This window comes from Mirounga angustirostris, unplaced genomic scaffold, assembly GCF_029215605.1.
Source record: "Mirounga angustirostris isolate CCGP_5_RB_7025 unplaced genomic scaffold, mMirAng1.0.hap1 SCAF_9, whole genome shotgun sequence".
Lineage (NCBI taxonomy): Eukaryota > Metazoa > Chordata > Mammalia > Carnivora > Phocidae > Mirounga > Mirounga angustirostris.
Genome location: NW_026991717.1, coordinates 7809335 through 7831921, shown reverse-complemented (window position 1 = coordinate 7831921; position 22587 = coordinate 7809335). Strand labels below are relative to the sequence as shown.

General features: G+C 49.2%; 1 protein-coding gene across 3 annotated transcripts in view; it reads right to left on the bottom strand.

Moving 5' to 3' along the window:
- Positions 1 to 22587, bottom strand: part of NTRK3 (neurotrophic receptor tyrosine kinase 3) — a 380910-nt gene that overhangs the window by 80533 nt on the left and 277790 nt on the right. Inside the window, exons 13-14 of one of the 3 annotated variants that reach the window (XM_045899438.3) lie at positions 20119 to 20253; positions 16525 to 18624 (exon numbers count right to left, since the gene is read on the bottom strand). The exons of 1 other annotated variant lie outside the window; for it this stretch is intronic. In XM_045899438.3, coding sequence (XP_045755394.2) covers positions 18506 to 18624; positions 20119 to 20253 — 254 coding nt within the window. In that variant the 3' untranslated portion in view covers positions 16525 to 18505. Of the gene's footprint in view, positions 1 to 16524; positions 18625 to 20118; positions 20254 to 22587 lie in introns of those variants that run through there. One more of the 3 variants, XM_045899439.3, reaches the window with a different exon arrangement.

Genomic DNA, 22587 nt, shown 5'->3' with positions numbered 1-22587 from the left:
GGAGATCAGCCAAAACTCACCGTAGTGAAAACAGGTAGTGTTTGCCTCCTTTATGAGATAAAGTTCATCAGTATCTGGGTCCCTTTCCCAAGAAGGCTGACCCAGAACTTCCTTCCAAGGTGACAACAGAAGAACTCCCCCAGTGTAAACCAACTTGGATGACTTTGTTCTGTACCTCGCTAAGGAAACAAAAATCCCCTCAATGGTCTCTCTTCTGCTTTACTTCCCTCATTTTTAGCTTTCCCTTTTGTCTTAGATCGAGTTCTTTTTTTCAAACTTTTGTCCTCAGCTTTTCCTATCTACTTTTTGAATGTTGCCAACTTGTATTTACCTCTGTTTGGTACTGTGGGTCTCTCCTTCCCGCTGACTTCTAACCTACAGGGTAAGGTTTCCCCCATCCTAATAAAAAGCATTCTTTGACCCTACCTACCCCCCCTAGAAACTTCTCACATGCCACCCCTTCATCACCAGACTCTTTGATGGGTCCTTTACTACTTGTGCTGTCTACCATTCTTGAGCTGCCTACGCATTTCTCAAGGCTTTGTCCTCTTACCACCTCACCCCGTGACCCACCTGTTACAGTGTCACAGTGATCTCCTGATGCCCAAATCAAATGGCTTTTCCTTAGTCCTCAGTCAACACTGGTGAACCTCAAGTCCTTCACAGTCTGACCAAAGCTTACCTGAGCTCTCTCACCCTTAGCCATCTTGCTAAGATGACTTGGGGCACTCACTAATCTTGTCAGAATGGGTATGATCAGAACTCTGGAATTCTGGAGAGCCCAAACATAGAGATATTTATCACAATGTTGTGTATGATTTCATTGTGCAAAGCCATCTTCCTATGAAGCAGCAACCAGATTTGAATCATCTTTGCAACCCTGATGCATAGCCCCGCCATCTGCATTAAGTTCCAATCATTCAACCATCTCATTCATTAAATCAATGAACACAATTAAGGTCATGTGTGTGTCACTGAGGCATTAAAAAACCTCAGGTAGTTGTATGGGTAGACTTCCAGGGAGAGTGAAAGCACTCTTTGCTGGGAGATCTTTAGAAAGGAAATTATGTAATTAATGCCTGAGTTAATAACTTTTGAAAAATGCACAACTATTTATCAAGCACCCACTATGATGAGTCCTGTAGCATGAACAGATTTGCAGAATGGCATGTCAGCTGTACCAGGAATAGAGGAGGGGGAGGGAGAAGTCAGGCAGGCAGGAAGCCAACCAAGGTCAAAGTGGCTGCAGGGGCAGGGCCACTTCCTGGCTGTGCGCTGTGACCCCCTGACGGCCCCTGCTTCCGGAGCTGGGGCAGGTCCTGCCAAGGGCATGGCTAGACAGAGTGAGCAATGAATGATCACTGGTGTGTTGGTGAGGGCACTGGGCCGCCCTCTGGCCTGGCCATCAGAAGCTAACTCCTGTTCCAATCGCCTGCAACTACCTCTTTGCAATCCCATGCAAGGAGAGGGCAGGGCAGTCTCTCAGAGTTCCTTCCCATCCTGTGCTACCCTGGCTTGCAGGAGGATGCCAGCAGCCTCATATGGTGGGCCACACATGCCTGAGCAGGCATCCAAGGCTGGCATCCACTGTCCCTCCCTCAGCCTGGCAGATAGAAAGGACCAGCACCCAGGGATCCTGGAATAAACATGGCATCTTGGCAGCCGGCTCTGATGGATGACCAACGAACAGCTTGCCTGGGCTGTAGGGTGACACAAACCCTAATTGCACTTGTTGGTTCGACTTCAATGCTCCTCCCAAGCCCGGGTTGTTTTCCTCTCTTTCCTGTTGCTACCAGATCTTGATCTTTAATACCACCCCCTTCTGCTCATGTGCCCCCATAAATTTGTGTGCCTTCTGTCTCACCTGCTGTGCTGTCCATGGACCTTCCCTGTCCCCAGGACCTCATCTCCAGCCCAGGAACTCAGACGAAGGAAGGGCACATTTCTCCTCCTTGTCAGTTTCTGTCCCATGCTCCTCCCCCACCGAAGGACACTAAGGGCCCTTTTAGAAAAAGAGCAGGAGGCATGTTGGAGGCCCAGCATGGCTTTGTTGTCACCACTGAGAGCTGCAAGAGAGAACACATAGCTATCCCCTGACCGAAAAAGCTGCTGGTTTCGATAAGCTCATGATCAATCTCCACCCCTTCCTATTTCCTGGTGCTATTTCCTTGGATTTGCTCCAGGGGGCTGACTTCTCACCAGTTTGCGCCCCTCCTCTGCCTGGTGCCCGGATCAATGGGTTGGCTGGAAATGCCTCGCTCTGAACTTGTCTGTGGCCTTCGTAAGCCGCTTTCCATCTCTGCTGTCATGTCCCACTCAGTGTGTTCCCGGGAGGCCACCTGCTTAAAGGCCAGAGCAGGAGGTCAGGATACACGGTTACTGCCTCCCAACCCTCACCCTGACCTTGAGAAAGTCCAGGTGCTGCTCTTGGTTAGTCATCTGTACGACATATGAGATTAGAAGCTTCACTCAGAATCCCATTAACATTTCTGAACTGTGCAGCTCAGAATTCCCAGCCCGAAGATTGGGTAAGGCCCTGACCGGGAGAGTGTTTGGGGGAAGAACATTATGGGAACGTTGGCAGCGTTTTGAAGTCACCTGGGAAAAAGGAACGCCCCCTGCATTCAGCAACTGTGCATCCCGGGATTTGAAGCTATCATGTCCTAGAAGGAGATGGCTTTCCCTATGTCAACTCTCTGTTATAAGAAGACAGCCGTCCGTAAAGATTGTCCGCTGGGTACCTGCTTGGGGAACCCCTAGATACCCAGGGGTGTTTCTTGTGGGCCACAAGGCAGTGATGCCAAAAAACAGTGCCTCTGGTGGGGGCTGCCAGAGCCATCTCCCTCCCCCTCGCTCAGCCTAGCTACCCGAAGTTCTGAAATCCCTGGTCTGGTATTCGTAAGAATTGAATAATAAAATAATCTGAGTTTCCAAACATAAGGGACAAAAGAAATAAATATGGTATATCGACAAGGGGAAATATTATCCAGCCATTAAAAATCATGCTGTGATCCTCTATTTATTGAGGTGTGGGGACCCCCATTCTCATATATTACCATGGACAGTACACATTGGTATAACCCCATATAGGTTACATACACAAAACAGACCAGCTAGCCAAGGGGGATATCTGGCCCTGTATTAATATGATATTTAGGTTCAATCATATCTCTAGTTCATATATTTAGGTTCAAACCACTGCAGAAAAATGAGAAAATACTGTGAAGAAATTAAATAAATTTGAATACACTAATACAATGGAACAGTATTTATTTCCAAAGAGAGAATGAGAACGTTCTCTAAGAGCTTCGAGAAACTGGCAGGGGGATACTAAAAAGTGTGGAATAATATGTATGATATATTGCAAATATGGAGGAAAAACAAGAATGGGTTTCATAGTTGCTTATATATATTTGTTCATATATAATTGGTAACGACATACTGTAACAGTGGTTACCACGTGGTGATGGTGGTGGTGGTAGAAGAACCTACAGATGAGGGACAGGTGTAGGAAGGAGAATTCTCACTATATAGATATATAAATAGGTATTGATATATACACATGTTGACATACAGGTGTAAAATAAAATTTATACATATAAACTTTATTGAGGTATTAATTGCTTCAAAATTTTTAAGATACATGTATTATTTACCTCAATATTATTGATATATAAATATATATTCATCAGTCATACATCAATACATGTTATCAATACTTCAATACGTGTGTAAATAATAACCCAATAAAGCTTATCTATATAATATAGTAAATACATATGTAAAATAAAATATAAGTATATAATATACAAAATAAATACATATAGCATATTTATGCAAAATAAAGTTTATATATAGATGTCCTCTACCTCAATATTATGTATCAATACATATATTACTGTATATCAATATATCAATACATATGTTATTGATACATGTATCAATAATAGTGATATAGAGGATATCTCCCTATATATAAATCTTATTTTATATAAATACACTATCTACATTTATTTTATATGTCATATATTTACAGATACTTTGTTTTACATATATATTTACTATATCATATATATAAATTTTATTGAGGTATTATTTGCCTCCTATAAAATTCACCCATTTTATTTATTCTATTTTTAAAGATTTTATTTTTTTTAAGTTATCTCTGTACCCAATGTAGGGTTCAAACTTACAAACCCAAGATCAAAAGTCACATGTTCCACTGACTGAGCCAGCCAGGAGCCCCGAATTCACCTATTTTCATGTACAATTCAACAATTTTTAGTAAATCTACCAAACAGCACAACCACCACCATAATCCAGCTTTAGAATGTTTTCATTACCCCAATAAGCTCTCTTGGGTCCATTTACATTACTCCCCATCCCCAACCCCAGGCCTACACAACCACTAACCTACTTTTTGTGTCGATAGATTTGCCCCTTCTAGACATTTCATACAAATGGCATCATACAAAATGGGGCATTTTGAGTCTGGCTTCTTTCCCTTTACACAGTATTTGTGAAATTCACTAATGTTGTAGCACGTGTGAGCACTTCATTCCTTTTATTGCTGAGTAATATTCCATTCTATGTATATACCACATTTTGTTCATCCATTTGCCAGGTGAGAGGTATTTGGGCTCTTTCTACTTTCTGGCTATTTTGAAAAATGCTGCTATGAATATTCATGTACCTTCGTGTGTGTGTGTGTGTGTGTGTGTGTGTGTTTGGAACCATGTAAAATAACCTATACAAAATTTTAATATTGCAAAAATATTGCTTAAATGGCCCATGCGATCTTATAAAAAAAAAAAAAGGAAGTGGCAAATAGGGTGTGTGTGCGCATATGCACACAGAATGATTTGATTCTGTTAAATAATTAAATAAGTACATAAAAAAGATTAGAAGGCAGAAAGCTAAAATGTTAACAGTGTTGTCTCTGGGTGATGGGATGGTGGATAATTTATGTGTTTGTGTGCTTTTCTGTATTTCAACAAATTTTCTACTGTGAATATAAATTACTTTTGTAATCAGGAAGAAACCACAATGTTATTAGAAGGAAAAAATACATCCTTCCCGTTCAATTTCTCCTGGGTCTTTACCTCTCTGTGACAGAATGATGCCCTCTCCGTTGTCCAAAATGGGGGAGGGGAGGGTGCAGCCCTTCTCTCTCTCCTGCACAGTGCTGGTCACAACATCCAGAAAACTGCAGATCCCCAGTAAATACCAATCAATGTTGAGGGCCTCGAGATCAGTCTCCATGGCAACCTGACAAGGGCAGGACACTGATGAGCGCTGCCCCAGCATGGAGACGGCCCAGCAGGAAGAAGGCCTGCCTCGGGCAGCCTGAGGTGGCCAAAAGACCATGCAGCAAATGGGATCGGGCTTCCTAAGGCTCCAAGAGAGGGACATCTCTTTAAAAAATGGAACACTGAAAAGTCTCAATTGATCACCCTAATTGTGGGGTTCCTGGAACTGCCATTTCTACTTAACTTCTACAGCTGCAAACAGATGTCCTGATTCAGTATTTTTCAGAACTACATTTAAAAACTAAGTGTCCTTCCTCTATGCTTACCCCGTGCCTAATCTCATCGTCTTGCTTCATAATGACTCACTAGTCTGCACCAGGCCCGCCCCTCACGTTTGCATGACCAGGAAACAGAATTATTGGAAGTCCGTATCTCACACGTCTGAAGATTTGAAAGTTATAAATCAAGCTAACACACTATGAAAGAGAGTACATCCTATCCTCCCACCCTGTTAAATATATTTGCAGAGTGAGCTGGAGGGCCAGGTGAGAATTCAGGTGTCTCAGGCTCCTTGGAGTTGGGAGTGGGGACATGTAGTGCCCGAGAGTTGGTCCCAGCCTCCCCTTCTCCTTCCCACAGCCAAAGAGGCCTTGTACGCATACATGTGCACACCCAGCCGACACCATGCCCCCCACACACACTCCCCTCCACCCTAAGCAGCAGGCAGCCCCTTGGCCAAACCCTTGGGCTTCACAGTGCACATGCCTGCAGGGCAGCCCACCCTTCGGAGGACAGTAGACCAATGGAGAAGTCTGTGCATGGTGTGGGAGTGGGCGAAGAGTCATCTTGCTGAGGAATTCCGGTGTAGGCAACTACAGGCTGACCCAGAAGGGGAGTGAGGCCCAGGCTCTACATGGTCACTTCCCATGGCCCTTGAACTTGTGGCAGCTGAAGGAGGGCCCTGAAAAATATGGGGTCCCTCTTACCCAAGACTAAGAGATAGCTATCCTCCTACTAGACTGGGTTTCTCGACCTTGGCACTATTGACATTTGGGGTCATACAACCTTGTTTTAGGGGCTCCCAGTAGTATCCACCCTCAGTTGTGACAGCCAAAAATGTCTCCACGTATATGCCCTGGGGGACAAGTCACTACTGGTTGAGAAGCACTGCACTAGACTGTGAAGCTCTTGAGGGCAGCAAATAGGACTCTTTCACTTCAACGTTTGAAGGGTGAATCAAAGAGCCAACACCTCTGTTCATGATCTCAGAACCACTCTTGAAAGACCCGTTTCTCCTGGGGAGGGCTGGGACGTCCTGGTGCCAAAAAGACCCTCAGAACAAGCTGAGAGCAGTTCTTGGTCACTGGGGTGTATGTGATAAATCTGGGACATGAAGATAAAAGCAACAGGAGACAGGGGAAGAACAGTGCCGTGCACCCAGGACTCCACAGCTCCAGGGAGCTGCCTGATGCATGCACAGAGTTAACCCAAGGGTCCCTAAGACGTTATACTCTTCACAGTCCAATCTGCCTCTAGCAAAACTGCCCAGGTCAGGAGTGTGTGTGGGGGTGGGGGGGAGGCAGCTCCCTAAACTTAAACAGACACTCCTATGTGACCTGGCAGAACACTGCTGAGCCCCAGATGTTCCTTAGACAAATCCAAATGTGATGCACCGGCAAGGCTAGGACGCACCTGATGGGACTTCTGACCTCCAAGGGGCTGACTGTAAATTCCCTTCATCCCCATGCCACTCATTCTACTCTCTTTCACCATCGGGATTTTGCCAACCCTGTTCGTGATGAGTCTCTTCAATCAGTGGCTACTGCTATAGCAAGCCCATGCTCCTTCTCTAGAGCAAGCAAACGTCCACCATTCAGCTTTCTTCATAATAGATGAAGTCCTTGTGTATTTTCCATACTCCTAGCAACTGCATATCTGCATAATCAGTGGTATCTGCATGAGGAAATGGGTTTCTGATGGTAGCCCTACATACTAGCAAGTATAGCAAAGTACATACTGGTATCGTTCATGGACACCAAAGAGACTCTGATTTGAGCATCTGCTTGTGCCTCAGTTTCCCTACAGCAGCAGGGCTCAAAATGTGGTCCAGATATGCCTGGCGGCCCCAAGAACCCATCAAGACAGCCATGTGTTAAAGCTATTTTCCTAGGAAGGTCTAAGGTCTACTAAGGTCTACCGAGGTGGTCTTCGCATTTTTTTACCCTCATTCTCTCACGGGTATGCATGGAGTGTTTCCAGTGGCTTCTTGCCGTGTGATGACATTGTCTGATGTCTAACTGGAATGTGTATGTGTGTGTGCTTGTGTTTCTAAATCTTTCTCAATTCTGATTTCAACTGCAATAAATACAGATGGATATAACCCACATAAACAAAAGCTCTTTGGGGTCCTCATAATTTGTAAGGGATCCCGAGACTAAAAAGTTTGAGAACCACTGCCCTAGAGCAGGATGCTGGTCACACTTCTACATATCTGAAAGCAGGCAGTGGAGGAAAAATATTTGGAAGACCTTTCTGAGAGGTAGAGTAAGTTACTGAGTATAAAAATAAGTACATTTTCAGAGTTTTCTAACAGGAGTGTCACAGTGACATTTTAGCTGCAAAATGTTCTCTAGGTTCTTCTAGGTGGAAAAAAAAAAGTCTAGAAAAACAGCAAAAGTATTAATATTTTCAACAAAAGCAATACACAGTAAACACAATATTGCTTGTTTGGAGGCTTACCGATGATCCGATTTGCACTTGGACTAGCTTCACCTCAACATCCCCAACCTGGCAAAATTGCTTCCATTCATTTGCATCTCCGAGAGTGTCCAGGGTGTGCGAAAACAATTAGAGGCACAGGGACTGAGAGCACATTTGTATTATTTGTGGAGAGAGAAGGGAGAGCATCTGAAGCTTGTCATTTTTAATTTAACTGCAATTCTGAGATTATCAGTGGATTTCAATTACCCATGCTATAGAATCAGGATGTGATTAGCAACCAGAAGCACTTTTTTTTAAACATCTAAACAACATCACAGTCCAAAATAAACAGATGAAAGACCTCATTCCTTCCAGCTTTAACACCAATCTTTCCATCACTTCTGATTTTCCCTTTATAATCTCTTTACTTCCTTTCTTCCCCCACCTCCCCCACCCACCACATAACATTGATGGTATTTTCTCTCCCCTCCACCCCTACCCAGGCGCAAGGTGTTCTGAACACAGGGCATCATTCACTGGCCCAGCATACCCAGAAGAGGCAGATGACAGTTGCCTCCATCTTGCAAATGGAACAACTGGGAGACAATATCCACAATGCTGAAATAATATCAACATGGCCAACTAGTGGCCAGGCCAAAACCAAAGTGCTTCACACCTGTCTAGGAGCAGTACATAAGCTGGTAGGAGTGGAAAGGGGTGGTGAAGGACATGCTGGAGATCCTTCAAGAGGAAGAGATAAGTCCTGCTGTCTGTAACAACCATTTCTAGAAATTGCCTCCCCCCAACTCTCATGTCAAAGGATTTGACTTTTCTTAATTAATATAATAATAATAGTAGTAATAATAATAACAATAAATAATTCAAGGAGAGGTCAATAGCATGTCACCAACAAGAAAAGTTTTACCAGTTCAAGGCTGGGGCAGATAAATAATGGAACGTGAACTACCATCTTAAGCCTGGCTACTTCTTTACAGCCTGCTTCCATCTTCTGTGCTATAAATAATTCAGAGTTTTCTTTTTTCTTAAATATCACAAAACCAAGTCAGAATCTTTATGTGAAGGATTCTGCTGTGTCCCTCTCTCCCTCCTCCTCTCCCTCCCTAGCCAGCCCAGGCAACTCCCCAGAGAACGACCCCTCAAGCTTTAACATTTATTCTTTGACATTTCAGACTATTTGTTAGGCAGAGCTGCCTTCTTGAGATCAAAGTCAGAAAATCTTGCCAAGAACTCCCGCTTGGCCCTGTCCAACTGTGACAGAGAGGGTCTGTTAACCCCCAAGCATCCGCTTCCTTCCTCATCCAGAGAAATCCACCAACCCTCACGAGAAAGGGCACCCATCTCTCTCTTTCTTCCCTCCCCTTGCCTTCAAGCCCCCGAGCATTCCAAGAGGGAGCAAAGGTGCTCTTCCCACGTGATACACCAAGACACTCAGCAGAGAGAGGTGGACCCAAGAACCAAAAGATGTCCCCCACCAGGAGACAACAGTGATTCATAGGGATATGGCGTTTGGGGCACTCGTCTAGGTAGAGTCTTTGTATCTGAGGATTACCAAACTCAGAGACAAATATGGAACAAGGAAATGTAACTTACCCCAAGCCATTTTGCTAGTGGAGGTGCTGAGACTGGGCTCCAGGTCTTCATTCCTGTGTCCTACCACTAGATGACGTCTCCTCCACCAGCCTGGGAGGGTGGCCAGGTTTAGTGCTGAAGTCTTACGCTCTTATGTGAGATGACTTACCATTTTCTTCTGAGATACCACAGAGAAGGTTTCCTGCTCTTCACAAGAGTACCTATCCACCAGTTCTCAGAATCATGTCTGCCTCTTTGCCAAGCAGAAGGCAGAAGGAGGGACTGAGCCTACGGCTGGGCAAAGGTGTTGGGGTGTGGTTGTTCATCTTGGTCAGTGGTTGGTTAATATCCTGCTTCATTCTTCTTTTTAAAAAAGCTCTGATCACCCAATAACCCAGTGTTACCTTAAGTGTGTGTGTCAATCTACTGATCGGTATTAAGTGAAGAGCATTCTGTGTTCAATTAGATTGGGAAAGTGGTGGGATAAAAAGTTTTATTTAAAGCAGGATTTCTCAGAGCCTTTAATATCCTAATGTGTATTGTGAATCTATAAGAGATTGGCTATACCATGCAATATTCTCCAAAGTTATTGGATGGGATCTTAGCATCTCATGAGACTCTAGGGAAGCACTGTCTCAACCAATGAAAAGGAGAGCAACATCATTTCTGTAGTAACTGGAGTAGGAGGAAAAGGTTTCTCTGCAAGTTGGGGACTCAAATTAAGAGAGGGTCATATTGCAGAAACTGAAGCTTTGCCCAGAAAACTGATCAATTCATGTGAGACAATAGTTGATCAAGCAGTTGACCCACTAAAACTACTAAGACAGCCAAAAATGCCATCCTGAAAATGCACAGTGGGGTTGCTCTGGTCTTCTTAACAACCAGATTGGCCATTTGGTATCAGAGCTACTAGGGGCCATTGCCTGTTATGGTAGCAGAGTTGCCAAACCAACAGCCATCAAGAGGGAAGGATTCCATGAGTCATTCAAACAGGGACTCAATTTAAATTCTCCCAGGAAGGACATTCTGAGAATGTATTCTATATTTGTGACACCTCCTCTGCTCCCTACTGACTGTGGGAAAGAACAGACTCAAGCTCTCACTGGCCGGCTTGGCATCTGGCTCCCTCTGAAGGGAAAGGCTTTGGTCCAAAGCTGCAGCCCTCAGATAGGAGCGGCCCAAGTCATGGAGCCCGGCTGTGTCCTCCTGGCCAGATTGACCTTGCGGAGACTGAAGCTCGTGACAAAAATCGCTGTGAGATTTCCCCTCAGGCTCTCCGTCATGTGAGTTTTCTCTCAGAACTAACAGCAGGAGAAGGCCGACACTTTGGTGTCCCTCGAATGCAGAGGCTGGCCTCAGCCTGCCTTCTGGCATTTTCCTTCTCCCTGAGATTGTTTGAAGGAGGGCACCTACATTTGCCCCATGGGACACAGACTTGAGGACTTGGGCACTGCTTGGCCAGCCGGTGCTGATAAAGACTAAGGAGTGACAGAACTCTTGTAGGTCCAGAGGTCTCCTGCGTTTGGGACCTAAACCCTCTCAACTTCAGACTCAAGGGCTCTCCATATCCTGTGTTCCCCGATACCCTCAAGAACCTGGCCGTGTGATGTAACGATTTCCCCAGCCTGTGTGGCTGATTAGACCCGCATCACAGACCGTAGACAGATGTCCTTCCTTTAAGAGCTCCCGCGACCCCTTCCCCCCAGCCCCACTCCCGCTCTTTCCCTGACACATCCATCTGGGAGTCAGGATAGCACGACCTTTGGCCAAAGGCTGTTGCAGACCTTGCAGCGCAAAGGACATTGCGTTGCAATTGTAAAGCAATGTTGCAAGGACAAAAACAGACCAAAACTAGGGGGAGCTTCAGAGTAAAAGGAGGTGGCAAGTCAGAGCTCTATAAAAGAAGTATCACACGGGTATATCCCCCACGGCAGTGAAATCACTTTCCCGGGGACAGGTCCCTGCCCCTCTCACGGCAGAATGAACTTGGGGACAAAGGAGGGAAGCCTGTGTCTTTTTAAGGGAAACAGCCAATCGCTCCAAGGAGGTTCCCAAAGGCAGAAGCAGACTGTCGTGCTGCCATGGTAACAGCCCAGGGGCAGGAGGAGCTGAGGGGAAGGAGGGCCACGAAGACAAGCCGGTCGTCACTAGTAGCCCCCAAGGCCACCGGCGTTACTTACCACAGTCAGGCTTGGCGGGGTGTCATCTGAGCTGATGTGATGCGCTGCCCCACCCCCCACCCCAAACTTTGATGAAGCCACAGACCAGGGAGCACAATCCTGGAACTCCTACCTTGGGCAGCCTGGCTCCTTGGTCTCTGAGTGGGGAGTGCTGACCACCCTTCCAAACCCTCACACATCACTTGATGCTGCTCTTAAGGGGCTGGGGGTGGGGCGCGGCATGCGGGGAGAACGGCTCAGCATCTCTGCCTCTCAGAAAAGCCAAGCTCCGTTCTTGTTGTTAACACCCCGTGCCCCCTTCTCCACCCTTCGCCAAATCACAGATGCCTCTACATCGGAGAGGCCTCAGGCAGTACCTGTTTGCAGAGGGGTGTGGGGAAATACCGTGATCCCGAGAAGCCCGGGGCTGTGCGGGAAGCTCGTGTGTCTCCTGTTTCCGAGGCTTGAGAAGTGTCGTCAAAGCCCCCAGCCAGGACCTCTCTACAGCTCTGGCTCTTCTCTCAGAATGTGGTAAGCCTGCTTCTCCCCTCTACCTCGCACAGTTCCAGACGCCTTCCCAAAGTGGGCCCACGCGGACTGGGTCTTGCCCTGGGCTGGAGGCCTCTGACACCGCATTGAAGCCAGCAGCTTCCCCTATGCCCTGCAGGATCCGCGCTTCTCAGAGATCCTCCCACCTGCTCGTTCCTCCTTCAGGGAAGCCAGCAGGTCTTGTCCAAGGCCAGCCCCAATACTTCTTCCTTCTCCCCCGTTCGCACTGTCTCCCCCCACCCCCCGAGCACAAAGAACACTCGAGCCCCACACTTCCATCCCCCTGCAAGGCCAGCACGGTGGGGAAAGATCTAGCTCTCTGAGGCGCACCCTGATATCTCATGATGGGAGGGGAAGTGTCCTGATGGACGGGGCCAGAAGACAGAGAGGCCGTAGGCCTCCTCCCCATGCAGAAACCTCCCCGAGCCAGCAGGGGGAATTTAACTCCAAGGGGACCCTAGGGTCACATTATGGAAATGTCACCCACCGAGAGGAGGAATTGGGATGGAAGTCCTACCCAAATGGATCTCAGAATCCTGATGGAATTTTTGAACCCCCCCCCCCAAGAAGCAGACAAGGACCTTATCTCTCGCCAGCACATCTTACATCTTACTTTGGGGTTCAAGTAGGGCTGAACAAGGAGTCTTACTGAGCTCGCAGAGTGATACTGTCAGCTACAAGCTGAGGTTTTTTGGGGATGTGGGAAGTGCAAAGTGCAGAGTGAGAGCCACTCAAGGCAACTGGGGGCTGCATCAGCTTTGCCCACGTCAACCCCACCAAAGAGGGGGAAGGGGAGAGCACGGGGGAGCTGGGAGAGAGGGGGGGGCCCAGGCCTCCCGGACAATCTGGTTGCGAACCAGGCTCCCTGTCCCTCCCATGCTCCCCACTGCCCCGTCACCTCCTCCACTGTCACACTCAAGAGTTTCCCTCCATTCCTGTCCTTCCCACGGGAGCCCCAGAGTGGCCAGCATCACCTGCCACCTCCTCACTCCTCCTCACCTCATTTCTCTCTCCCTTCTAGAACTACTCTGGCAGCAATGCATGAATCGAGCTAGAGCTCAGGGTCCCTGAACACCGAAGAATGAAGGCCCTCGGCCTAATCCGTGTCTGGCATGGCTTAGAAAGCTACACAGCAACAAAGCCCTCCTGCTCTGATCCGCCTGCGCTTGTCCTGCCTCGGTGGCCTCGAACCCTCTCCGGCCCCTCACTGCTGTGTCTGAGCTGCACGAGCCTCTCTGCTCATGCCTGGGCCTGACCTGCGGGAACTGGGCCCAGCCAGGGGAGGCGTCCCGGGCCCGGCACATCTGTGCTCAGGTCACACCTGCAGCTGGGAGGTGGAGGTAAGGACACGGCTTCTGGAAGTTTGGCTGCAGAAGAATTCCCACACGGGAGGGAAGAGCGAGGGTGGCCCAGAGGCCAGCTTCTTGGCTTCCACACAGAACATGCTCAGCATCTGCTCTTTTCCTGGGTGAGAAGCACATGGCTGAGCTTCGACACCCCAGGAAGTCTTTCGGATGGGACAGGAAAGTTCGAATAGGGGCAGGGGAATCAGGCAAGGAGCATCCTTCCTCCCACCACCTTCCTGTCTGAAGCTGCTCCCACGTGCCTGGACCCGGGCAGCCTCACCCACCCGGGCGTCTCACCCGACAAGCCCTCCCCAAGATCAAAGACGCCACCGTTGTCTGCTTGGCAATCTCGCCGCCTGCAAGCTGGGTGATTAATCTTAGACCGAAGACCAACCACTCCTTCAGGTGTTCGGGGTCACGAAATGCTAGCATGGGCGAGGAATAAAAACACTGCAGACATTCTTTTCCGGAGAGTCTTTCAAAATCACCCGGTTTGGTTCCAGAGGGAGGTTCAGAATGGCATCTTGCCTCAAAGAGCCCCGAAAGACTTGTTCACCTCGGGAGGGGTGGGGGAAGCCCCCAGGACTGCAGCCTTCCAGAAGCAGAAGACCTCAGGGAAGTCAGGGCGACCTCACGTCGGCCCTGGTTCTGCCGGTCCCAAACTGACAACCGGGGCTCATTCCTGAGCATTCTGAGTCCCAGCCTCCTCCTGGGTAAGATGTACCTGGCTCTGAGCGGCTCTGCTTCGGTGACATAAGGATAATGTTTCGCGGGTGGGCCCCATTCTTCGGCGCTCGGTAACCAGTTCCAGGATCTGGCCATGCAATCCTCGTGAACGACTCCAGTCCTCTCCAGAGCACGCCCCTGGGAGGCCCTACTCCTGTTTTCACTGCTGTCTTTAAGCACAGAGCAAGCTTCCCACTCTCCAGACTCTGGAGAATAGGGTTCAGAACCAGTGTTCCTCAGCCACCCCCTCTAAAATTCAGACCCAGATAAGCACCTGGCAAGCACCCTGGATTCATGACCTATGTCAGCTGTGGACCTGAACGGCAGGACCACAGTGCAAGCTGGAGTCTAAGAAAACCACTGTGAAATCCTGTGGGTGAGATTCCAAACCCAGAAGGTCTTGCTGGTCCCCCGAGCCTCCCTGCATGAAGCCAGGCCAAGCCAGCGTCCTTCTGGGCCGAGTTCCGCTCTCGGCGTCTGCCCCGTGCCAACTCTAACAGCCCCAGAGGCTCTAACGTTGGGGTAAATGCAAGGGACTTCAGGACCCAGCAGGAAAGCTTGGAAAACAGAGTCCAGGACCCTGAACACTGTTCTCCCTTCTCAGCTAGTCCTCGTTCCGCCTGACAACGCTCTGCGCTCATCTGTCACCTGCCCGTTTCCTCCGCTGGGCACTGCAGACTTTCTCAGCTCCCCTCAGATCTCACTCACCACACAAGGCCTGGCCTTGCACTTAACAGGCAAAACAGAAGCCACCAGAAAGCCTTCCTCCCCTTCCTTGCCCCCAAACCTCTAAACTCCCATCTTTCTTCTTGCCTCCTCCCCCGTTGGAATGGTGCTCCCTTCACAGGGCTGGTGCAGGCCCTTCCCTCTGAGCTGGGTGCTGTCCCTCCCCCCTCCTCAGGGGCCACTTCCATTCATCCCCTCTTCTCCCATGCTTCCAAGGCTCCATGCATTTGAACAAAGCAACGCTCAAATCTCTCTTACTAAAAATGAAAGTTTTCCCTGTGGTCCCAAAGATCCTCCCATCCCTTGGGACATCCCAGTTCTAGCCCTGGAACCACAGAGAATAGGAGAATTCAGAGCTGGGGCAAGGCCCTACCCAGGCCATTCTAGAGAAGAGGAACTTCCATTTGGGGTGAGGTTGGGGGTGGGGCGGGGGGGCTCAAACTCAATTTAAATGGGAGGTTAAGTCAATGAGGGTCAGGAGAAAAAGCACCACCCTAGCCTGACCGCTCCCCTGTTGGACTTCCGCCTTGAGCTCCCCCACCTTGCTCTACCTGTCTCTCTGTTACCTGCTAAGTAAGCAAGCTCCCACAAAGCCTGCTGAGGCCCAGCAAAAGGTCCAATCCTACCCAGGAAACCTTCCTCGGCCCCTGTCCTCCACTCTCGCTCCAGACACCCTGCTCACAGAGGCCCCTCCTCCTCAAAGGTAGATGTAAGTTACAGGTGTGGCCAGGAACCCAGGGCCGACAGCCAAGCCCAGCTCACTTACACCTGCTACTCTCAGGAGGACCCCACCACTGCCTCCTGCTTCAGGCCGCCCACATGAGACTTGGTGGAGAGTCTGGCCCACCTGAGTGTGTGTGTGCATGGGTGTGTGGATGAGGTGTCCCAGAATGATCAGCAGACTGGCCTACAAGCCCAGAGCCCCGTCTTCCTCTGGGCAAGGTCACGTCCTCAAGATCCTGGGAAGATACAAAACTGCTCTACTAGGATTCTCCTAGTGACCTGCTGATGCAAGGTTCTCTCAGTTCTACTCCCAAACCTCTTACACATCAGTTCTGAAGAAAGGATCATGGTAAGCCTTAGCTGCTCAGACAACAGAACAGTCCTCCAGCCACCAAGGAGATGAGGGTCTCAGTGGCCTGAGCAGTGTCTGGAGTCAGGCTTGAATCTCACTTCTGCCTCTTGTGCTGTGTGACCCTGGGTGAACCATTCAACCTTTCTGTGTCTCTAATTCTGCCTCGATAGAATGAGGAAACACTTCACTAGATGGACTTGACCTATCTGGAGGAGTCTCAATGAAAGCAACCAATGCAACAGATTGTAAACACTTTGGCAAACAAGGACTGAGCTAAGAAACTTCTTTAAAAGAGTATCAGTAAAATGGGAGGAAGGAAGGGGGGAGAAATGTCAGAATTTCTGTGTCTTTAATATTCTTTGCAAAGTTGCCAAATAAGAGGTCTGATGCAGTCATTTCATTAGAAAATAAAGTGTTTATTAAGAAACTATACACTGAACACTCCTATAAGTCTCTGTGGAAATACAACGCCCCATTGTCATAGCACAAGGTGAGAAAATGGCAGAATAAAAGATGCTGGGATGGATGGAGCCTGGCAGGCTGGAAATGAGGTAATGATTTACAATAATTAAAAAAACATCATCCTCAAGCTTACTCCTTAAAGCCACACTCGGAAGGAGGCCCTGGCCCCAAGGGTCAGCAGGACACGGTGGGGATCAGCCTGACATGAAGCAGTGGAGGGGGGAGGGCAGGATGGCGGGAAGCTATCAGGGGCTAGATACACACACATCTTGAGGCCCTGGAGAAAACCTGAACCCCCACCACAATACTCTGGACACTACGGTGTCTGGGAGGCCACCCCCAAAATGGGCCAAGAACTTGGAAAGCTTCGTGATTTTAAACCCCATGGAGGCATCTGCAGAATCAGCGGGAACCTGGCACAAAGAACCACCATCCACAGGCCCCAGGAAGGAGGACCTTCAGTGGGAAGCTTGATTCCCATGTAAATTTGCCGAAGCCAGAGAGAATCTACTATCTCTTGCTGTGAGTCATCACCCCAAAACTTAAGTGGGTTAAAAACCACCACCATCGTGTCCTAAGAGTTCCCCATGGGAGACCCCCCTGCTTCATGTTCTCCACCATCAAGGGACAGCCTGTGCTGACTTCTCACCATGGAAGTACCCCAGGTGGGAGCGGCTGGGTCAAGCCCAGAGTCCACTCGGCCAGCATGGCAGCAAATCTGGGAGAGGTTCAGGCCCTACAGCTGTGCTTCCCTTTCCCCAGCGGATCAAGTTGGAAATGGAAGGAACAAACCGCCTCTTTGGGAGAGGGTGGCCGTGGAGTAAGGCATGAGTCAAAGCAAGCAAAGTAAACACATATATTGACCAGAGAACAGGACGGCCCTTCCACTGGTTTCATGAGAGGGGCTGGAGGAGGCCAATTTTTCCTTCTCTTCCCTTCAGTTCATCTTGGCCTTGAAATGGTGATTCCATTGGGTTCTGAAAGTTCTCAGAGTCAAGAGTAAGTGAAAGTGGGGGGTAGAGAGCCAATCCTGGGATCAGGGACTAGCAGGAAGGGCCTCGGGCCCTGACTCGCTTGGTCCCTTGTGGTCCTAGGAGGATGGCCCATTCATAGGCAAGACCTCCCGTAGCGAAAGCTTGTCAGGACTGCACATCTTGGGGCCAAGGAGTTTTCTAATATCACACTCACTGTGAGCCATTCCAGAGCGAAGAGGAGGGGAGGGGGGAAAACGTGTCCCAAAAAAGTATGGTTTTCTCCACCAAAAAAAAAAAAAAAAAATCATATATATATATGTGTGTATATATATATAGAAAATGATTGGTTTCCATTCTTTCCTCTGAGACCTAATCTGGTGCCAACACTCGGGCCTGGCTCCCCCTCTCTCACCGCGTGGTCTCCACCTCTGCTTAGACGCTCTTCCCCATTGGAGGTTGCAGGGCGATGAGGTTGCTAAGAGGACAGCCTGGTATCCTAGGGAGAGCCAGGGAGAGACCCCACGCTTCCAAGCAGGGTAAGTGAGGCTGGAGCACGGCTGGACTTCATCAGGCTTTCTCGTGGTGGTTGGGTGGTTTTTGGAAAGCAAGAGAATGGCTAGTGTGTTTTTTTGTTAAAAGATGGTTCTTGGTGCACAGGTTTTTAATTCTCTTTATTGGCTCTAAAGATGGTGGCAGGAGCTGCCTCGAAGGCCGGGGTGGAGGGGGGAGAAGGAGCACAGTGATGACTGAGGGAAAGGGCAGCCCTGCCAGTGGTGGATGAGGGACGACACCCGTCTTGGTGGCGTGAAAGGTGCAGGGGCGCCGGCGGCTCATGCAGTTTCTACTTAGCATCCCTGGATCCAAAGAGAACAGCGCCTAGAGCTTCCCACCTCTCAGAGGGCCCAGCCTACCCAGGTGACATCAAAACAGGGAGGCTTAAAAGGAGTTTTTAAAAGCCATGACGTCCTTTGCTGAAATAAACACTGACATCCTCAACATAGATGCCATGGTTAAGAGGCTTGGAATGTCCGGGAAGGCTTATTGGATTCAACATAATTTCTCTGAAACCTATAAAAAACAAAAACAAAAAAACAGAAAAACAGAAAAAAGCAAAATAAAGTAAAAACCAAAATCCCCCCCGCCCCAAAGAAGATCGAAACTAGGAGGGGAAACAGAGAGGGAGCTTGAAGGGGGTGGGGGGGGCGGGGAGGGTGGGGGAAGAATGGGAGATATGGACACAGATATATATTGGAAACTGCCAAATGAACTGTCAGCAAAAGGGAAGGACAGGAGGAGGGGATTAACTTAAAACCAAGCATGGTCAGAGAAACTGGAAACACTCCATTTTGCTGCGGCCTCCACTGAACCGAGGAAGGGAAGTGAGCCAACTATCTGGGGGCTTGGCCTTGGATTGTCATGGAGGAGCAGGAGGGGCCTCATCCGGTTGGGAGGAGCCCCTGAGGATGAGCCAACAGGTAGATAGGGAGGGGGCATCACCGCTAGGGTCACTGGCGGGGTGGGAGGGATGCATTCTCAGAACTTGCATTGTTAAGGGATCATAGAGGGCTACTTCTTAATCCTAGGAGCCAGAATCCTATAGACTACCTTGACCACACCAGGGGGGTAGGAGCGCTATTCTTCCAAGTCTGCCCCCTCTTTCTCATTGACTTTTGGTTTCCTTTCACCAGCTCAGTGGAAAGTTTAGGAAATAATGGCTGCTTTTTTTGGCCATATCACAATGCCAAGTCTTAATAGGGGATGGAAGTGTTCTGGAGCAATGACCCTGGTAGCCAAGTGCATGAGAACTCAGCTCCAGTCTGGCCACACTGCCATGGAGTGAATTAGGATGTCCAGAGTGTCCAGAGTTGTGGGTGTTCCTGATCAACTCTCCAGACGGAGGTTTAATAATAAAATAATGTCTGTCCATGTGTTTCCGTGTGTGTGCGTAAAGACAAGCTTGTCTTTTCATGAAAGCTATGTGCAGGCATGTGAAGGACACAATGGGCAGCTGGGTGTTGGGGATACAATGGGAAAAGACCGAGGTGGTTGCATTGAGACTCTCCCCTTCTCCTTCCCAGATCAAAACACAGTTGAGTAATGTGGGCATTGGGAGCCCTCCATCTGCAGGGAGCGGGGCCAGGGTTGTGAGGAGAGAGGGAAACTTCCTTGTCTATGACATCACATTTAGAGAGAGACTCAGCTTCAGGATGAGAAGCGGTGTTAACCCGGGACGAGGGCTCTCTGGGATCTGAGGTGGAAGGGAGGGCAGGCCACTGGTCTGGGTGGCCTGCCTAGAAGGTGTGTGACACCACTGTTCCCATCCAGGCCACGGTCCCTCTCTTGCTTCTCCCATACCCCTCACCTTGGCCCTATGACATATTCTCCCTGGAAGACTCCTCCGACCTAAGGGATTCTAGTACCAATCACACACTGGGTTCCTAGTCATCCCCCAGTCCTCTGGGACATAGGGAGATTCCATGAAGTCTTAAAAATCTTAAGAATCAAAATTGGTTGGGGGAGGGGTCTGTACTGCATACAAAGACGTCAAAGGAGGTAACTCACCATGTGACCTTGGGTAAGACACTTCCCCACTCTGGACCTCAGGTTCCTCATATATATAGTGAGTTGATGAGACTAGATGATCTCTATTGTCCTTCAAGTTTAATATCCCATGATTGTCTATGTTTGAAAAGACCCCTGGCAGAAGAGGCAGACATGGGGGGAATTAATGGTCAGTATTGAGCCCCAAGTGCAAAAACATGGGAAAGTAGTTTCACGGGCACAGTGCCAGAAACAGAAGCCCAGGTGTTTCCTGCTCTTGTAGTCCACACTGCTTTACCTGTAGGGGCACCTGCTTTATTTTATGCATAAAATCTAGATACATTGTCCTCTGAGTATCAGACAGTGGCTTTAAAGAACTGTAACCAGGGAGTCAGGGAAGATCCGCCATCACCATGAACTCTGTCCAACCCTTTCCCTGACATGTTAGACCCCTATCCCCCTTCCTGGGCCCAAGCACCCTGAACTCGTGCCCATCACTGCTACTCTGGATGCCATTCTCAGGGCCAGAAGGAAGATTCTTATCACCGGGGTGATGACCCTGCAGGTCCCAAGACCCTCCTTCTGGCTCCTTCTCTCTCTCAGAAAAAATCCAGCTCATCTCCAAGAGGAAAACAGCTTGATAAGGGGCAATGAGGAGACAGGGCCGGGGGGGCGGGTGTGAGTTTTGTCCCTTAAAATCTTTCTTGCCTTAATTAGGGCATAAACAGTTGGAACAAACGCTGTTTGTTCACTAGACCCGGCGACTACAACTCCTCTGAAAGGCATCATGTTATAGCTTGAGAGTGAAATCGCCTTTGGAGGCCTTGCAGCATCATGGGCCCTGGAAGGCTCCATGTCGGATCCATTAAAGGCAGGGGCCAAGCCTGCCTAAGCCTCTGCCAAGGTCCCTGAAGCTGCCTCCGTGAACATGAGCCTTTTCCCATATTAGCCGGGATCTGAAGTTTGTTTTCTCTGGAACTCTTTCCCAGGTGGAGCCCTTCCAAGATTCTAAGTGCTGAATCCTGATAGCATAGGAGGCACCGCTCCAAGATCCTCCATTCCTCCCCCTCGTGCTCAGAACAACCCTGGAGCAGGAAGGAAAAGGCATCTGCTTGGGGGAGGGCAGGGGAGGCCAGGACCACCATGGACACTGATCGGGAAAGGCACAGGTGGGTGGAGGGAAGGCTGAGGAGGGGCAAACCCACCTCCAAAGAAGGCCTCGCCCACCCCACCATGCCCTGCGGACCTCCGTGTCGAACCCTTTCTTCCATCTGGTGACAGCTCTTCCCAAAGCCAGGCAGCACAGAGCTCACTGTAGGCCCTCCGTGACTCAGAACATGAGCGTGGTCTTTGGGGACTGTCTAGGTATAGTTTCCTGAGCAGTGAGCCAGAGCCTCTGAGATTGTTTTGGGAAGGGAGGGGAGCTGGGAAGGCAGGCTGGGGGAGAAGGGGCACTGAGCACCCACAGTACTGGATGAAAGTACTGGAACCAATCCCACTGGGCCGAAAGCAGGGTAAATCTTCAACACCAAGGCCTTCAAGATTCACTGCAGCAGAGAAGGGCCAGCTCTGATGGCTGCCCAACATAGAAGGGGGCTAGGCCTTCAAACCTCTCCGTTGTTCTAACAGCCTTGCAGACCCCAAGCATCCACCCCTCTCTGGGGTCTCACCCCAGCCCCACAGCCAACGCCCTGGCCTTGGGAGCCCAGCACCCCTGCATCCACCAGTGAGAACTTCCCTGCCTCTTCTGCCTACACACTCCTCATGCGGCGGCTTTGGGTTCTCAAGGCCTCCCTTTCTGTCCCTGCTTCTTCCTTTTGTTATCTGACATGATAATTTTATTACCTAATTCCATAAAGTGGTTAGGTTATGGCCTTGATAAAAGGCCCAATACCAAATGGAGCTCTACTGGATTATTTTCCAACATTTCCTCTTCAAATGTATTCGTTTGTCATCTTCAAGTTGCTACATCACACTGGCGCTTAGCACTTACATGGTATTGGCTGGGAGAAAATCACTTGAGACTCAAGAGTGGGTTGAAATACAGGAGCCCTGGCACTGAGGTCAGGGGAGCCTTCGCAGGGACCCGGAGACACAGGGCTATTTAGATCCTTGTCCAGAAAGTGAGAGCAGGAGGGGGCAACCGGATAGACGTGAGGGTGAAGAGCCCACTCTGCACCCCACCCCAGCCAAGGGGCACTCTATCCACAGCCTCCCCGTCTTTCCCCACGGGGTAAGAAGAGGTGAGATGGACTGAAGAAGGCAGCCCCCAACCAACGTCCCGCTGTAACAATCCTACCATCAGATGCATCGCTGAGCCCCCTGGAACCCGAAGATCTATGTAAGGTAGGGACAGCGCCAGGCACTGCCGACAGCTAATCCAGTGTCCCCCAATATCTTTAAAAGGCTGCTATTACGAACTCCATTTTAACTGTGGGAAAACAAAGGCTCAATAATACATTTTTAAAAACCAACCAACCAACCAAGTTC